Source organism: Panthera onca, chromosome F2 (genome assembly GCF_046562875.1).
Source record: "Panthera onca isolate mPanOnc1 chromosome F2, mPanOnc1 haplotype 2, whole genome shotgun sequence".
Taxonomy (NCBI): Eukaryota; Metazoa; Chordata; class Mammalia; order Carnivora; family Felidae; genus Panthera; species Panthera onca.
In genome coordinates this window covers 8,425,315-8,444,198 of record NC_138356.1, presented here as the reverse complement: position 1 = coordinate 8,444,198, position 18,884 = coordinate 8,425,315, and the positions used below count along the sequence as shown (strand labels likewise).

Here is an 18,884-nt window from a genome sequence, read left to right as displayed (position 1 = left end):
AGTTTGGTTCATTAGCGATGGTAGTAACTTTGATCACTTGGTTAAAATGGCACCCGCCAGGTTTCTTCCCTGTAAAATTTTCCTTTGTATCAAGTTTATGGAGAGATACTTTGAGACCATGTAAATAGATGTGTCTCATCAAACTTTCACCCACCGATTTTGGCATTCTTGAATTGACTCTTTCCTGAAATAAGTACTACTGTGAGGTTTTCAAAAGTGTGATCTTCTAACTATTATTCTACATTTGTTAGTTGGCATTTCACTCTTATAATAGAATTTTCCAGTTTCTGCTCTCCCCACAGACTTGATATTATCACTGTGGACTCTGAGATTCGTATTCTGTTTAAAGGATTCTACATATACTTCTAAGTGATTTAAATATGAGACCCTCTGAAGTTTATAGCATTAGGAACCTTTGAAATAATAGATGTTTACAAGGGTAAGAGATATGTTTTTGTATTTGTATATGATTACTGTTTTTAAAATATATTTTTGTTACCTTTTTTGGAAAAATGTATGTAACAAAATTTGTCATTTTAGCCCATTTTAAGTGTACAATTCATTCACCTTAAACACATTTACGATATTGTGGAACCATCACTACTGTTCCATTTCCGGAACGATTTCATCATCCCACACGGAAACCCTGTATCCATTAAATAATAACTCTCCATTCCCTGCTTTGCTCAGCCCTTGGTAACATCTGTTCTTTCTGTCTCTCTGAATTTGCCTAATCTAGGTAGCTTATATACGTGGAATCACAATATTTACCCGTTTGTGTCTGGCTTATTTTACTTAGCAAAATCAGTTGAGGTCTTTTCTGCCACCAGATGACGTAGTTCCAATGCCAGTTCTTTCGTCTCTGGCATCAGCTGGATTTCCTACAACTCCATTCAATTCTGACACTATTGGAGTTAACATAGACCCTCCAAGGTAAGGGCTCGGTCTCCTAAGACTGGCCCCACTTCAGATGCCAGCAGCAAATAGGGCCTCCAGGCTACCCCCACTTCTGCCTGGTCTACTACAAATTTGGAGGTTTCCATGACCTCCTCCCCTTCCATTCCCCCTCCCCAGGTTGGGTTAATTAGTAGAACAACTCATAGAACTTAGGAAAATGCCATACTTATTATTTTATTATAAAGGATACAATTCAGGAACCACCGAATGGGAGATGGCAAGGTATGGGAGTGGCGGGAGGGGGGGGCGGGGTTGTCAGAGCCTCCATGTTCTCCCTGGGTGCCCCCCTTTATAGCATATGATCTGTTCACCAGCCTGGAAGCTCCCCCAAGCCTCATCATGGCATCATTCATTGACTTGTTGGCCACTGGTTGGCCTCTCACCTCCCTAGAGGTTGGGGACGGGACTGAAAGTTCTAAGCCTCTAATCATATAGTTTTTCTGGTAACTAGCCTCATCCTGAAGCTATCTAGCCTTCCCTCATCATACCCAACTAGGAGTCAGCATAAAACAGTTACTCTATCACTCAGAAAATTACCAGGATTTTAGGAACTCAGTGCCACGAGGTAGGAACAAAGACCAAATTGTGTGTGTGTGTGTGTGTGTGTGTGTGTGTGTGTGTGCAAAATCTATCTATGTATATATAATAAATGTGTAAATATATATTTACACATATATATTACTATGCCACAGTGTTTTCAAGGTTCATATAGATGTGTCAAGATTTCATTCCTTTTTATGGCCCAAAAATATTCTATTGTATGTATATAGCACATTTTTTGCAAAGTGTTGTTTCTACCCTTTGGCTACTGTGAACAATGTTGCTATGAACATTGCTGTACAAGTAAGTTTCTGTTTGGTTCCCTGCTTTCAGTTCTTTTTTATATATACCTAGGAGTGGAGTTGCTGGATCATATTGTAATTCTATGTTTCACTTTTTGAGGAGCCACCAAACTGATTACCACAGAGGCTACCATTTTAAATTCCCAATAGCAATGCACCAGGATGCCTTTTTCTCCATATTCTCGCCAACACTTGTTGTTTTCAGTTTTTTCACTTATTTTCAGTAAGTGGTATCTTACTGGGGTTTTGATTTGCATTTCCCTAATGACATGATTTTGAACATTTGTTCATGTGCTTATTGGCCATTTGCGTTTCTTTGGAGAAATGTCTATTCAAGTCCTGTTGTTTTTAGAGTTCTTTATATTCTGGATATTAATCCCTTATCAGTTACATGATTTGCAAATATTTGATCCCATTCTCTGTGTTGTGTCTTTACTCTCTTGATACTATCCTTTGTTGAACAAAAGTTTTTAATTTTGTTGAGATCTAATTTATTTTTTCTTTCGTTGCTTGTGCTTTTGGTGTCGTGTCCAAGAAGTCACTGCCAAATCCAATATGAAGCTTTCCCCCTATTTTTTCTTGTAAGAGTTTTATAATTTTAGTTTTTAAGTTTAGATCTTTGATCCATTTTAAATTAGTTTTTGTGTCCGGTATAAACGTTATACTTTTGCATGTGGAAGTCCGGTTTCCCTGAACCGTTGGTTGAAAAGACTGTCCTTTCCATTGTGTGGTCTTGGCACCCTTCTCAAAAATCAAATGGTCATATATGCAAGCATTTATTTCCGGACTCTCTGTTCTGTGCCATTGTTCTGTATGTCTGTCCATTTGCCATACCACTGTTTTGGTTACTGCAACTTTGTGGTAAGTTTTGAAATCTACAAGTATGAGCTCTCTTAGTTCTTCTTTTTAAAGATTGTTTTCATTATTTGGAGTCCCTTGAGATTCCATATGAACTTTAGGATGGGTTTTCCTATTTATGAACAAAAACTTGGGATTTTGGTAAAGATTGTATTCAATCTGTAGATTGCTTTGGATAGTATTGTCATCTTCACAGTATTAGAACAGGAGATATTTTCCATTTATTTATATGATCTTAGATTTCTCTGAGCAATGTTTTATAATTTTGCATTTTGTTCTGTTTTAAACAGTTGCTTTCATAATTTACTTTTCAATTAGTCATTGTTAATGTATAGAAATACAAGTGACTTGTGTGTTAATTTTGTTTCATCTTTGCTGAATTCATACATATTTTTTAAATGTTTTGTTTATTTTTGAGAGAGAGCACAAGCAGGGGAGAGACAGAGAGAGGGGAACAGAGGATCCAAAAGAGGCTCTGCGCTGACAGCAGCGAGCCTGATGCGGGGCTCAGACTCACAAACGGTGAGATCACGACCTGAGCCAAAGTCCAGTGCTCAGCCGAGCCACCTAGGCACCCCGTGCTGAATTCATATATTATCTCTAACAGGGTTTTTTTTTGGTGGAATCTTAGAGTTTCCTGTATATAAATTCATGTCATCTGCAAACAGATGATTTTACATCCTCCTTCCCAATTTGACTTTCATTTATTTCTTTTTCTTGCCTAATTGCTCTGGTTAGAACTTTTGACAATATGCTGACTAGATGTGGTGAAAGTATGCATTTTTGTCTTTATATGATTATTTTTCTTGTTCAAAGATGAAAGAATAGATGTGGATCTTCATATCTCTTCCATGTTGTGTGTTGACTTCTAAACATCGGGCTGGTTTGTGGTATGAGGGTTATTTTGAATTCTAGGTGGCTTTATGGTATTGTTTTAGATCATAATTCAACATCTATGAAACATTTTTTTTTTTCTGTCTTGGTCATCCCATTTAATTTCCACCACTTGTCCTGTTCTTACCTCTTCTTTAATATGTGCCATCATCCAGCAGTATTGAAAGCCAAGTACATCATGATTCACTCAAAATCTTGAAACCCTACATTTAACATTATTTCCCTATTTCAGTCTGTTGTTTTATAGGTAAAAGAACGCATTCATCAACTGGTAGGCAAAATCAAATTCCCAGCAGGAACTCTCACTTTTAAAGGCAGGCTGGGGGCACCTGGGTGGCTCAGTCAGTTAAGCGTCCAACTCTTGATGTCAGTTCAGGTCATGATCTCAAGGTTGTGGGATCAAGCTCCACATTGGGCTCCGCGCTGGGCGGAGCAAATATGTTTACAGCTCAGCCATACAGTGTACCATGTTGAAATGCAACATCTGGGGTTGATACCATGGTCCCAATATGACCAGAAGTGAGTACGATAAGACTATTTCTTCTTTTAACCTCGTCACTCTCAACAATGAGTTCCAGATTCACCATCTGATCCTTTTGGCTCATACTGAATTTATGATCAATACAAAATCACAGCTTTTTTTTTTTCACAAGAACTGTTTTAAAGCCACAGATCGTGCGCAAAAGGAGGGTGAGATGAAAATGTCCTTCTCTGAACGAGACATTGTTGACCGTCTACCCGGGATCCATTATTTCCTTCCTTTCTTCTTCCGAAAAGAATCCTGACTTTGTTCAGGTATCCTTCCCTCCTCCAGGAAGTTTGTGCATCTCAGGGGATGCTGTCTCCACTTGCAATTCCAAGGATGGCCCAGTTTGTCTAAGAATAATCTCATGTCCTTGATCTGCTAATAATTTTGACCTGGGAGATGGAAGTAGGAGTGAGCCCAGGGCCTTTGGGGAAATTCTTTTTCGTTTTTCTGGGTGAGCTCCCGGAAGTGACCTTTTCTCTCTTTGTTTGGATTTATTGCACATGGATGTGAGTCCTGGATCTGCTGTGAGCTTGTGACTTTCAGCCTGTGAAGAAGCCAACTTCACTGGAGGCCAAGTAGAAAGAGTTGCCGTTAGATTAAGTCAACCCCAAAGCCATTCTACCTCTGAACTTCTACTTACGTGAACCAATTACTCTCTCTCGTGTGTAAATCTGCTTAAATTGAATTTTGTATTACTCGCAACTTACATATCCTGGCGGATATGGGGATCAAATGATATAGCGTGTGATTTGTTATAGGCTAGCTTCTTCTCTAACAATGGGGAGTAGCATGGTGTGATGGTCACATGTAAGGGCTGTGTGTTTCAAGTTCCTCAGTACCTTGGGCCTTCCTCCTCCCAGTTAGATGACCTTGCAGGGAATTATTTACCCTCCCAAACCAAAGTTCACCTCTGTGAAAAGCAAGAGTAATACAAGCTCCTGTCTCACAGGTTCGCTGAGAGGATTAGTGGAAATCATTTCTGTAAGGCGTTTAGTACTTTGTGGCATCTAGTTGCACGATTATAAAGCACAAAGTGTAAGTAAGGCCTGGCTCATGATAGCTGCTTGGTACTCAGTAAATATCTGCCATTATTATTTACTTTCCTGGTATGTATGTGTGTATATGTACCGTTTAACTGTTGGACCTTTGTTAAATGCTTCATATGTATGCCTGTTAAATATTATATTCTCTATTTTACCCTATCATTCCAAGTTGTAACGATCTCTCTGACTCTATCGGCAACATACTGACCTCTCGCTTTCTTTCGTTAGGCCTTTTAACTCTCCCCCTAAGTGTTGTCTAAATACGGGAAAACAGTATCTCAGAGAAGTGAACTAACTTGCCAGCAGACTGCTGATCTGTCTACCGAAGGCCTTGACTTTTCCTCAGCTACCGTTGCCGCCTCCGGCCTCAGCCCTGCCTGTGGTCCAGGAGGGCTAGAGGCGATCTTGCTCCGGGCTGTGGAGACCCAGCATCAGGCCGAGGCTCGTGGGTCCTGCGGTTCATCGCCATCCTCCTACAGGACAGACGTGCTTTTCCTCCGGCTGCTAAAGACAGAGCTGGGTGTCTCCCTTGGCATTGCCCTCTGCTGAAAGGGCTGCAGCGTCACCCGAGGGCACACCCCTCCCCAACGGTAGCTCACCGCCAGTGACTAATCCAGTGGGGGGAGTAACATAGGCCTCGTCCCTGTCTCAATTCAGCCTGTCTCTAAAGGGCCGCCCCAGCTCCAGACCTCCCCCGTGGAGTTGGCCCTCACGGTCCAGAGACCGTAGCCCTCTGCGTGCTAACATCCATCTCAGAAACCAACTGCCCAGCTTCTCTGGCTCTGTGCATATACTCTAGTTCCAGCTCTGACCAGGTTCCTCAGACCCTAGTTCTGATCATGGACATCTCAACCCTGATATATATATGTATTTTTATGTGTGTGTCAGTTCTTATCTTCCACCCCTGGCACCTGTGGGTCTTATGCCCACCCATCCGCTGGAGCCCTGAATGTTGCCTGCCTCTATAGGTTCCTGGATTTAATATGTGGCTCTCCCAGATCTCTTGTTACATTAACTTTCTGCAAAAAAGAATCAAAATCAAGGTTGTATGACTTGTTTTTAGCAAGTTAACACTGGTGTTAGCCGTTTATCTCTTTTTTTTTTTCTAAGTGCTTACGAGCCACCTGCTTCATCAACAGAGCTAGAATTATCTTAAGCAGGGTGTCTGTGAGTTAAAACGATGCACGTCGCTTTCAGTATCGGCATTTTCTTTCTTTATGGGGCCAGTGTTCTCAGAATCCACCTCTGCCCCTTCTTGAAAATTAAGACATTCGTTCAAGGTCCCCCGGAAAATTTTGGTCTCTGTACTGCTGTCTAAAAGTCCTTGGCTGTTCGTAATTATAAATTCTAATTCATCTGGCCCTGGAGATTTGAAAAATCAAAAGCAATTAGAAATTACCATGTTTTGACCAACGTATTTTAAGCATCAATTCTTTTAAAGAAAGCTTATTTATACTTCTCTAGTTTTAAGGTATTTTTTTTTTAGTTTTAATTTTTTTTTTTTTAATTTGTGAGAGAGAGAGAGAGCACGAGCAGGGAAGGGGCAGAGAGAGAGAGAGGGAGACGAAGAATCTGATGCAGGCTCCAGGCTCTGAGCTGTCAGCATGGAGCCTGATGTGGGGCTCGATCTCACAAGCCACAAGATCATGACCTGAGCCCAAGTTGGCATGCAAGCAGCTGAGCCACCCAGGCACCCCTAAGGTATTTTCTGATGAAGAAAACCAAATCTAAGTTAAAAGTGAGTGGTTTTGCTGTGCTATTAAATGTTTTTATTACCTAACATTCTGTTAGGAAACAGTTTAATACTCACTTCCTGGTTACCTGCCATTTACTAAACCCTTTACAGACATGACTTCATTCTACAATTCCTATGAGGTAGAAATCATGATCCCTTATTACAAAATATATGAAATGGTCCCGTTTCTACCGAGAAATAGAAACGTAGGCCCCCAGAGATGAAGAAACTTGCCCGTGGTCATGTCACGGTTGGGAACAGAGGGGAGAATCCCGCCCCCGCTCTCCCTGTCTGTCTCAGAGCCTGCCCCTTTCCTCTTCCACATACTGCTCCTCACTGGGCCCCAGCCCCACACATGGGTCTGTCCTTCTCTTCGTGCTATTTAAAAGGCTCTCTCATTGTCTGTGATGGTTAATTGTGTGTGTGTCAACTTGACTGGGCCTCAAGTTGCCCAGATATTTGGCAACGTTATTCTGGGTGTGTCTGGACGAGATTCATGTTGGAAATGGTAGATCGAGTAGAGCAGATGGCCTTCCCTAATGTGAGTGGGTCTTACCCAATTTGTTGGAGGCCTGAATAGGAAGAATGAAAGGTGAGGGAAGCAAGAATTAGCTCTGTCTGCCTGTTTTTGTGCTGGGCCGAAGGTCTTCTGCAATAGGACTGAAACTTAACACCACACACTGGCTTTCCTGGTTCTCCAGCTGGCCGATGGCAGATCATGGGGTCTCCCACCCTCCATAATCGTCAGAACCAATTTCTAATAATAAATCTCCTTTTGTACACCTACATCTCCTGTTGGTTCTGTCTCTCTGGAGAACCCTAATATATTATTCTCATTTGCTGCTTCTGCCTGTAATGCCAGTCTAGAGTTTCGGGTCCTGCCATTTTGGAACTTGTACTCGGACATTTGCCATTTCTTCCACCTTTCATAAATATCTATTAAAACTTGAGATTTGATGTGTGCGTTCTATTTCTTTTTCTTTATTTTTATTTTTAACATTTATTTATTTTTGAGAGAGAAAGAGAGCATGAGCAGGGGTAGGGGCAGAGAGAGAGAGGGAGACACAGAATCCGAAGCGGGCTCCAGGCTCGAAGCTCTCAGCATGGAGCCCGATGCGGGGCTCGAACTCATGAACTGTGAGGTCATGACCTGAGCTGAAGTCGGACGCCCAACCCACTGCTGGGTGCCCCTTGTGCCTTCTATTTCTTCATGCATCGCATTGATATTGTGAGGACTTACATTTTTGGTCCCTGCTACTTCTGAAGTCATCTTCCTTTTTTAGAATCTCCAGATACAGAAATGTGGCTATTTTTATACGAAGTCAAGAGTGTCTGTGTTCAGAATTCCTTTGCTTAGCTTTTAAGGCATCATGGCCTTTTACCTTTCTAACCAGTTCTGTTGTCACAACTGAGTTAGGACAAGTTTTCATATTCTTCTCTCTACTGAATGTGGGACGTGCTTAACTTCAAGGCAAGTCAAGATTTATGAACTGCGTTTTGTTTGTTTCTTCTTGGTCAAATGAGATCCTCTGCAAAGGAGATCAAAAAACTTTTGAGATCCTCAAAGTTTTCATATTTTGCTGATTCGTGTCCATTTTGGAAGGGAGGTTTTTTGTTGTTCTCTTCCTTTCCTTGCAGCTGCCTGCTCTATAAAATCTCCTCCTTTATTCTCTATTACTTTTGAGCCCTTTGTTTTTTTTTTAATACTGCAAAGTATAACTTTTTGTTTAAAAAAAAAAGCTGTAAATGCACAGGAGAAGTATAAAGTCAGGAGCAAATTTTTGACACCACATTTCCTTCAACTTGTCAAAATGACGTGTTTGTGCTCTCCTTCGTATTTAGCTCTTTTAGCGTGAGGGGCAGGAACCATTTCTTTTAAGAAATGTATCCGCTATTAGCATATCTCACACAGACCATTCAAATAAAGATGGTTGATTGATGGTATTAGGTGAAAATGAAAGGTACCCTCTTCCTCAATGATCTGTCTGAGGTAAAACAAGGCCCACCTTGATGAGTGTTTGAGTGACGTTCCTGGTTACCTCGTGCCCTAGTGCCCAGTTCCAGAATGATGATTTGTCACACTATTTTTAGTTCTTGTTTTTGTTTTAATTATTTAAAAATGTATCTGCAGTTCACTCTTTCTGATGTATACAGTTCTGTGGGCTTTGAAGGCATCAGTATGTACCGACTGTGAAAATCGAGATGTAGAACTATTGCGTCATCCACCCCCGAATTGCCCCGTGTGTCTTTCTGGAGTCACCCTTCTCCAACTTGCCATCCCTGAAGATTTGCCTTTTCCAGAAAGTCATATCAGTGGAATCATACACAATACATAGCATTTGGGGTTTGTCTTCGTTCACTTACCATAATAAGTGGATTCACCCATGGCATTAGATGTGTTGCCAGTTGGTTCCTTTTTCTTGCTGAGCATTATTCCATTGTATGGACGTACCATAATGTGTTTCACCATTCCTGAGCAAAGGGACATTGGGGTTTTTTCAGCTTCTGGCTATTGCAGATAAAGCTGCTATAAATATTTTTGTGCAAGTCTTACATGAACATAGGTTTTCATTTTCCTTGGATAAATACCTAGGAAGGGGATTGCTGCATGTCTTGGTTTCCTGGGATTTCTGTAACAGATAACCACAAACGTGGTGGCTTAAAACAACAGAAATTGATTCTCTCACAGTTCTAAAGGCCAGAAGTCCAAAGTCAAGGTGTCAGCAAAGCCACACAAGGGAAGAGTCGGTTCCTTGCCTCTTCTGGTTTTTGATGGTTGCCAGCTTCCTTGGCTTGTGGCCACATGGCTCTAATCTCCATCGCTATCTTCAAGATGCACGTCTTCTTTGCATGATTGTCTTCCAGAGTGTTGGCCTTTAACTCCAGGTGACGAGAAACACATTTAGTCTGCAGACAGCTCTCCTCTGAGGCTTATTGATGGAGTTGAAGATGTATGGGGAATCTAGGTGTCATACCAGGCACATTTTTTTTTTCTTTTTATGAGTGTTTCTTGAGTCTTGCTACTTCCTTCTGGGCTCTCTCTCTCTCTCTCTCTCTCTCTCCCTCTCTCTCTCTCTCCCTCTCTTTGTTCTGAACCACTCAGGGTTCTTGCTTGCAAACAACAGAAACCAATTCTGGTTAACTTAAGCAAAAGAACAATTTTAGTAAGGATATCCGATACTTTGCGTGATCAGTGGAACATCTCCATTTCTGGCCTTCAAAAACACGCAGTCACCGATGGAACCTACTTATGACGCTTTTGCACCTGGGATCCTGCTCTGTGTCCCAGGCGTCTTGTCTCTGCCACTCATGTCAGGAATAACCTCTGCCTCATCACTTTTACGTTCCCTCTCAAGATTCAAAATCCTAGGTGGAAGCATCTAATTGGCTAAGTCAGGACCCAACGACCATGCCTTAGCCATGAAGGAGTTGGGAAGAAATTACAACTCTCTCTTCACGTTAGCCGCCCTCCTGGGAGCATTCTATGCCCAACAAATTTGGTTTTCTTCAAAATGAGAAATGTGTTTAGCTTCTAGGTAGCCAAAACAAAACGAAAATCACAAACGTTTGCTGCAGATACCACACAGTTCCCTTTAGTAATTTTTTTTTTAGGTTCGCTGGGGATGACTATATTTCACCTACTTCTAGTCCCACAGAGGATGAGTGTGTCTTATTTTTAACCTCTACTGCTCTTGTTTTGGAGCCCAGGAGGACGCATAAAGCTTGACCTCCCAGCATTATCTTGACCAAATTTTCTCACACTGCCCAGGTATGTTAGCTAATGCCTATCGCTCGGTGAGCCCTTGTTCCTTTTGTTTACTGTATCAGAAATGTCATAACCAAAATTACTTCATAATTTTTAAACACACACACACACACACACACACTGGGCCAGTGGCAAAGATATCTTTTAAGCATACCCAGTTAGCATGTGACTCTGTAACAGGTTTGAAACTGTGCCCTCCCTCGTAGACCCACTCGACCACCTCTTTCTTGCCTCTTTGGCTGGCCCACTGCCTGAACCCTGTTGCTCTCCCACTTTTGGGCCTCGTTAAAACTTTACACAGAAGAGTATGGTATCTGCGTTTCTGAGCGGCCTCCAGTGGGCTGGGTGATGCTACCTGGGCACGTGGGAGAGGTATCTGCCCTTGAAGTGAATACCAGCAAGGTGGGCGGGGGGGGGCGGCAAGTGATGAGTGGAAGTTGGACATGATCATTCTCCTCCTTTCTCTCTGCCGTGAACTACTCTGAGATACAGTTCCTCTTAACAACTCTTCTGGAAAATCCTATGTGGTGAATGAATATACTGCAGAGCAACCTGCTGGTTTTTTGTTGTCACTGAGTGAAAACCAGCTCGAGCGGCAATGCTAACATATCCCAATACTCTGTGTCACAATTCTTGCTTCTTGCACCTCGTTTTACTTTACCATCACTGTCCTGGCCTTGCTAACCATTAGCATCTTAATCCTTGCCTCTGGCTCTGCCTTCTAGAGGATCTGGGCTAAAGACATGGGGTTTAAGACAACAGCTCTCAGTGGACTTACCCTGTCCACAGCTACCGAACGTGACTGATGTAAGGCTCATTTCCATATCCATCCCATTCCGAAAATCCAGGGAAGAAGGAGAGTTTTTCTCTTACTCCTAACAGAGATTCTAAATGATTCCAATCTTCCAGAGCATAATAGTTTTGATGCCGTAAATTTATGTTTTTATGTTCATTTATTTCTTTTGAGAGAAACAGTGAGCAGGAACAGGTGAGGGGCAGAAAGAGAGAGAGAGAGGAGAGAGAACCCTAAGCAGGCTCTGCACTGTCTGTGCAGAGCCCGACGTGGGACTGGAACTCACGAACCACAAGATCGTGACCTGAGCTGACATCAGAAGTTGGACACTTAACGGACTGAGCCACCCAGGTGCCCCTGATGGCTATAAATTTATAAATCTGAGCTGCCATGATTTATAAAGCTATGCTTCTGTACAGAAAGGTCAGGAGCAGGGCGAAAGTTGGGGTTTTAGTAATATCAAGCAGATCAAGAACAGTATCAATGACGGTGACCTGGCAGTCCAAGGTGGGCACCAGCAGTGGAGTCCAAGAAGGCTTGTGCTTTTCCAGTCCCCCTCACATTCCTATTGAGAAACGGAAGCATGTTAGCAGAGTCACAAGGACTAACCAAAAAAAAAAAAAAAAAAAAAAGACACCTTCTGTACAATAACCATCTTGAGTCACCTCTCCTCGCATGAACAATGGTTCTGCATTCTGTTAATGATTTATTATTCCAGCATTTCTTGGTTTATTTCAAAAGCCTAACCTAAAGTACCGAATGAGGAATAATGGATCTCTAGAGAATTCATTTAACTCATTTAACAACAACATTTTACAACAGAATTCATAGGCGCTCCTCACTGAAAGAAATCCATTTTTACAAAACGGAGCCTACTGTCGTTCTCCCAGACTTCCATTCCTCTCCTCTCCTCTTGGACTTTCAACCACTGTCACATAAATTAATTAAAGACGAAGCCAGCTTTCCCCGCCCTCTCGTTGTCTCCTGAGTTTGATCTTAGCTGCATAGATAGAATATAAACCTCTTCAGGACTGTGACTCTTTCTAGTTTCTTTGTGTCCTTCGGGGCATAGGGCAATGCTTGGCCACATAATAGATGCTTCACATCTACCTGTTAATTAAAAACGTGCACAGTGAGTAAATGAGCAATCAATCACTACAGAATTTGAAACCTCGGTATATGGGTTTTAGGATGCGTTTGTCTGCATGTGACAGAACTTCCAGACGTTGGGAATTTATCTCTCTTTCGCTCAAAGGAGATCCACGTCCTGGACCCTTCCGTCATGATCTCCTGCTGCCGCTGAGTCAACTCATGGTCCGTGACGTGGCTCAAGATCCAGGCTCGTCTTGCAGTCCAGGCCACGGAGGGGAGGGCGGGCAGGAGATGGCTTCGTGTAAACTAAGGCACATAACCTGGTGCAGCTCTGACCTGGGTTCAACTGAGCCAGGCGGGAATCAAAGTCCAGTTCTCAAGTCAGGACCCAGATGCTTGGAGGCAGTCAACGTTAACGATCAATAGCCACTGAGAGATGCGGGGTGAGTGACGAGGCAGCCATCAGAGGAAGGGGAGCCAGGGAAAGAAAGACCTAACAAAGCAGGCCCTGGAAAGGAGGCCCTGCCCTCGGAGCTGGGGATACCCGATAGGAGGCCAGGCCATGTTAGGCCACTTTTCAAGAATCAGGAAATACACACACAGCAACAGACGGTTTAGAGTCCGGCCCCTCCTTTCTGAGATGATTTTTCACCTTATAGTGGAGGTGTAACAGCCAAATAGAAGTCTCTAGGGAAACTTTTTTTTATTTTTGGTTGGAACAGTTTTTCCTGTTTAAATCCTATTTGATAGATTTCTGAACTACAAAAGTAAAGCGTGTTCTTTGTAATGACTGAATTCGTCCAAAGGCATATAAAGAAATTAAAAGGATCCCCCTCATGCCTCCCCCTCTGTGAGCCTCTGAGGTGTGTGTTGTCAGCCTCCTCTTGTGCAGTGAACACCTTCCCCTCCTTCCTCATAGATGCCCAGACATATTCAAATGGATGTATACTAGATGGGAATATTGTCCTTTGGGGTGTGTGTGTGTGTGTGTGTGTGTGTGTGTGTGTGTGTTTGCAAAAATAAAATCCAATTATACACGTGGTCTTGAAACCTGCGGGGCGCCTGGGTGGCTCAGTCGGTTAAGCGTCCGACTTCGGCTCAGGTCACGATCTCGCGGTCCGTGAGTTCGAGCCCCGCGTCAGGCTCTGGGCTGATGGCTCAGAGCCTGGAGCCTGTTTCCGATTCTGTGTCTCCCTCTCTCTCTGCCCCTCCCCCGTTCATGCTCTGTCTCTCTCTGTCTCAAAAATAAAAAAATAAAAAAATAAAAAAAAAAAGAAACCTGCTTTAAAAAGAAAAAAACAGGGGCTCCTGGGGGGCTGTCGGTTAAGCGTCCAACTTCAGCTCAGGTGACGATCTCGCAGTTTGTGAGTTCGAGCCCCACGTCGGGCTCTGTGCTGATAGCTCAGAGACTGGAGCCTGCTTCGGATTCTGTGTCTCCGTCTCTCTCTGCCCCTCACCACTCACTCTCTCTCCTCCCTCTCTCAAAAATAAATAAACATTTTTTAAAAACCTTAAAAAAAAAGCAAAAACATACCTTGAACACCACTCCAAATGAACAGATATAGACCTAACTCATCCTTTCTGATAGAAGCATAATATTCCACAACAAATATACCCTTTACGTTGTTAAACCATCTTTTTACTGCTGGATATTCGGGAACCCATGTGATAATCGCCTATCTATGTTAGAATATCTCCACATCTAAGTTAGTGTTGCAGAACCTGGGAAACATCAACATTCTTCACGTCTCCCTTAGTTGGGGTGCATAGTGGCGTCCAGAATTCCATTGAGGACCTGAGGTGAGAAGATTACCACCAAGCCTTCCGAGGGTAAGTATTCATTATGTGACCGTGCAAGACTGTTTAGAAATTTTGAACCGTAAGAACCTCACCAAATCCCGGAAGCGGGATGGCTGGAGTGAGTCTGTCTCCCCAGGGAACGAAGCATTAAGTTAATTAAGATGACAACTGTGGGCTTGGGGTCTGCGTGGAGCTCTGTGTGTCAGTCGGGAGGAGGAAAGGCATCTAAAAGCGATAACCTCCAGGATTGAGGTGAAGCAGAGGCAGTAAAAATTGCTAGTCTTATCGTTTATAACCAGCTAACGAGACCTGTCAAGCACCATCATAGCGTTAAGCTCTTCGTCACGGATCCCCCGCAGCGTGGCCTGGGCTCCAGGCATGTCAACCTCCCCTAATGAGACTCATTCATAACTGGCCCCCTTCAGTTCAGTGAGCACCGCATTACCCAGCAGCTGGACCTTCTCTTGTGCCAGGCCCCCTCCCAAGGCCTTGGGGAATCTTCCCCAGCAACCTGACAAGGCTCGCAAGGCGTAATTTTAAATGTGGTACATCCGTGAGGGTCCTGATTTAATAGCAGCAGCCAACAGCTGTTGAACACTCCTCACAAGCCAGGTGCCATTCAGAGAGCTTGAAAATCCGTTCGCCACCTGGTAAAGTCGGCCCATTAGGGGAACGGTGTCAATATACCAGGAAAGCATCATGGTATCACTTTAATTCTGGCGTAACAGGTGTCTCTTAGAAGCAAGTGCCTTCAAGGACTTGCCTCTTGCAAGCGAAGGCCTTGACTCTGGGCCGCAAAGCCTGGTTCCCTGGGTGGACTCTTCTGTCCTAGATGCCACTGCCGGGAGCTGGGCCCCAGCCTGCCAACCAGTTGTCCGAGTGTGTGTATCAAGCAGGGGGTATCCACCATTGATAAAGTCTGTGCCTTTCAGATGGCTGGACATCCGAGGATCCCCACCTTACGCCAATGATTTTGCAAAACCAGCCAAAACATCTCTTCACCGTGAAGGACCCTGATCAAGAAGTGGAAGTCGTAGTTACCTGAAATCATTTTCTTCGAAACGTAGTCCGGTAACCCAAGTCCTGTATCATTCTAATTTATGAAAAATGGGAGACAACTAAATGTATTCATATTCAACTGATAAGAAATTGAACTGTTCTGTGAAAACTACGGGCAAATACGCACGAAAATGGAAGACTAGAGAAAGCCACGCTGAGGTGTTAAGATGAGGTGCCTCTGCATTTAGATAAAGTCCTGTGTTGTTGACAGGGATCTGTCTCCACCCACCACTTGTTTGTAGCCATACAAGGTTTTTTGTTTCTTTTAGTTTCTCTGCACCTTGCCGCCCCCCCCCCCCCTTCTCCTCTGCTTAACTGTACAATGCGCTCAATTCTTCTTGCTTTCCTTGGACGACTCTTGTCCAGCTAAAATGGCACATCCGTTTTGGTCTTCTCTGTCCCCTTGCAAGTTGGGCTGCCATAGATTTCCTTTGTCACATTTGCAGTTTCTTAATGTATATGATCTGCCAGAAGCATTAGAGCACTGTGGTTAAGCGCTTGGGTTCCAGAGGCAACCAAACTGGCTTTGAATGTTGCCTCTTTCGCTTCTTGTCTGTGCTAGCTTGGGCAACTCACGTGACCTCTCTGAGAAAAAAACAAAAACAAAAACAACCCCAGAAAACACACAAACAGAAAACCCAGATGTAACTCACTTGGCACAGTCCTGGTATATACAACTGGATACATGTCATGTATTGTTAGTCAGCAATAGTTTGTATCATTGACCACTGTGTCCTTGGTTCCTTCCAGAACACTTGCCATGTGATACATAGTTACTGAATAAACCACAAAGTGTATGAAAAGCTAAAAACATTTTCTTGTGATGAAGTCGCTAGACTTTGTAGAATAGAAGGGGTTTAATTGATGTATAAAAATGCGCCGATGTATTTAAATCCCAAGCAACAAGTCCTACTAGCTAGGAAATTAGAATCTGTTCAAAAATGTTTTTCTCTACTGGTAAATCAAAAGAATTTGATTCCCCTAAAGATCAGCTTTCAGGACAACACGATGCCTAGAATGTAGACATAACAAAGAGATCCCTTCTGTAAAATGTATTGTATTGAGTTTTCTGCAAATTGAATCTAGGAATTGTTCATTTTTATTGATCACTGCCAGCATGAGACGCTACAATGAGGTCTCTTAAGTGTTCCATGACAGAATTAAATGGATTTTGTGAAATCTGTGTGCAATAACTTTTGGAAATGAACAGTTGTATTTCATGTGTGTTTAAGACTGAAAAAGACTAATTGGCCTTGCATGTAGGCAGGCATGGTATTGATTAAGTTTCTTGAGATTTGGGGTTATAAAGCACTATAATAGGCTAGACGGGGACGTTGCGAATCCCAGAGAGTGTCTTGGGTTTTTTTTTGTTTTTTTTTTTTTTAAATAAAAGAAGAAAAAAAGGTAGTACTACATACAAGAACATTGTCCATCCATTTTCTTCTGGAAAAACTAATTTATTTTCCCTTGCCCATCCAAGTCGCATTATTTGAGTATGTACTCTCTCATTTCCCTTTCCTATGCACTAACCTTGAAGATGTTAGTTTTTACAAAAAAGGGGGTTAGAGGATTCTTTTTATACACCTCGTGTTGCTGTGCCTGCTACCACTTTCGTACCCTTATTTGTCCGTTTTAACCAAACAAAAAGAGCCTCTTTTTGGTCCGTATCTTCTGCTCACAGCATCATTCATGTGTCTTTCCTGCTGCTGCTTACCGACCTCCAGATTTACAGTTTCCTCCCCTAAAACCTAACCCCTATGGTGACCCTTGGTCCCCTACCTGATGGATGAATTGTCTACTATTCTTTTTTTTTTTAAGTTTATTTATTATTTTTGAGAGAGAGAAAGAGAGCAAGCAGGGGAGGGGCAGAGACAGGAGAGGGAGAATCCCAAGCAGGCTCCATCCAGGCTCTGACCTGTCAGCACAGAGCCCAACATAGGGCTCAATCTCACGAACTGTGAAATCATGACCTGAGCTGAAATCAAGAGTCAGACGCTCAACTGGCTGAGCCATCCAGGTGCCCCAGTCATCTGACATTCTAAGTTGCAGCTGGCCTTGACCCTGGATGTCCACTGTTCATCCTGAAATAGCCATTCCTGTGTCTTCCTTGCTGAAGACCCCCACTTTGGTTTGGTGGCCACCCTTCCACACATGGAACCCACAGATTTGCTGAATAGTCCAGGGAACCCCTTTCCCCTTGACAGAGATTTGTTTGGGGGTTTGCATGTGACCCAGTTTGGGCCAAAGACCCAGGAGGGTAACTATGTTGGGCTCCTCTGATTAAAAATGATAAATATGTGAAAAGATAGCTCCTTATCTCCATTGCCTATTGCTGTTTCTGGAACCACAGCCACTCTTGCCAGGCCTAGGGGAGCTAAACAGGCTAAGGATGGCAGGATGAAAAATGTCAAGAGACAAAAACAAATTTAAAAATGCTAGATTGCCTAAGCCAGGGGCCATTCTACCTCCCGGTGAAAGAAAAATGTTCCTTGTTGTGAGCCAGTTGACGTGGGAATTTCCTTTTTCATTGTGATGGTTTTTATCTTGATATTTCGTCGTCATTAAATTTAGGCTGTGCGTTTTTGGCAGGAGCACGGCTGAAATGAAGTTCTGTTGTGTTCTTCTCGGTGCAGCTGTCAGTAGGCACAGAGGGTCCATTACTCCCAATAATGGTGAAATGAACCTGATCACTTGGTTAAGGTGCTGTCTGCCTGGTTTTTCCACTCTAAAGTCACTGTTTTCCTTCTAAATTCCTAGAAGGGAGGTATTTTTGATACTCTAAATTTCCTGTTCTTCCACAGTCACACCCACTAGTGTGAGTATCCATTGATGCCTAAATCATTTATTACCACGATGGTTGCCAAATAGTGTATCCATGACTTTTTTTAAGTTTTTAAACAAAAATTGTGGCAAAGTATATAGAAAATGTACCATTTTAACCTTTCTGGAGTCTATAATTCAGTGGCATTAAGCACATTTATTTACATTGTTGGGCAACCACCCCCATTACCCACTATACCACTCAAATCTCAAAGTTCTTCACTTTTCTACCTTCTGCTGTCAGCTTCTTTCTGTTTAGGCATTTCCCCATCTAGCCCATCATTCAACATCTCTACCTATGTCTCCAACCTGCTGAACATCAAAAGCTCCATGTAAATTGGGGTTATAGTCTCTAACATCATTAAGACCCTAAGCATTGCCTGAAGATCTTTTATATAAGTTCTTAGTGGCTAACCCAAGATGATCCCGAACTTTCCCTAATTTCTTAGCCCCGCTACGATGCTCTCAGCCTCCTAACTCGTGAGCTCCATGAACTTTACTGAGAAAATAAAAATCATAACCCTCATTCTAGAACCTCAGCTCTCCACCCACCACCCACCAACATCTCCCATCTCTGCTCAGACAGCTTTCTCTCCTCATAGTCCGGTAAAGGAGGGTCCATTCCTTCTGTCAAGGAGAACCCACCACCATTTGTCCCTGAGGATAAGGATGAATCCTACCTGCTCTCTGCTCTGG

General features: G+C 43.0%; 1 protein-coding gene across 2 annotated transcripts in view; it reads left to right on the top strand.

Annotated features, from left to right (window-relative positions):
* The window catches only part of TMEM68 (transmembrane protein 68), a 60,927-nt gene extending 44,191 nt beyond the window's left edge, over positions 1-16,736 (top strand). Inside the window, exon 7 of one of the 2 annotated variants that reach the window (XR_009603417.3) lies at positions 15,242-16,736. Coding sequence is in view for 1 of the 2 variants with exons in the window: in XM_060610550.3 (XP_060466533.1) it covers positions 15,242-15,280 (39 nt within the window). In the remaining variant the exon portion in view is untranslated. The remainder of the gene's footprint in view (positions 1-15,241) is intronic. The other variant, XM_060610550.3, reaches the window with a different exon arrangement.
* Positions 16,737-18,884: the final 2,148 nt, after the last annotated feature.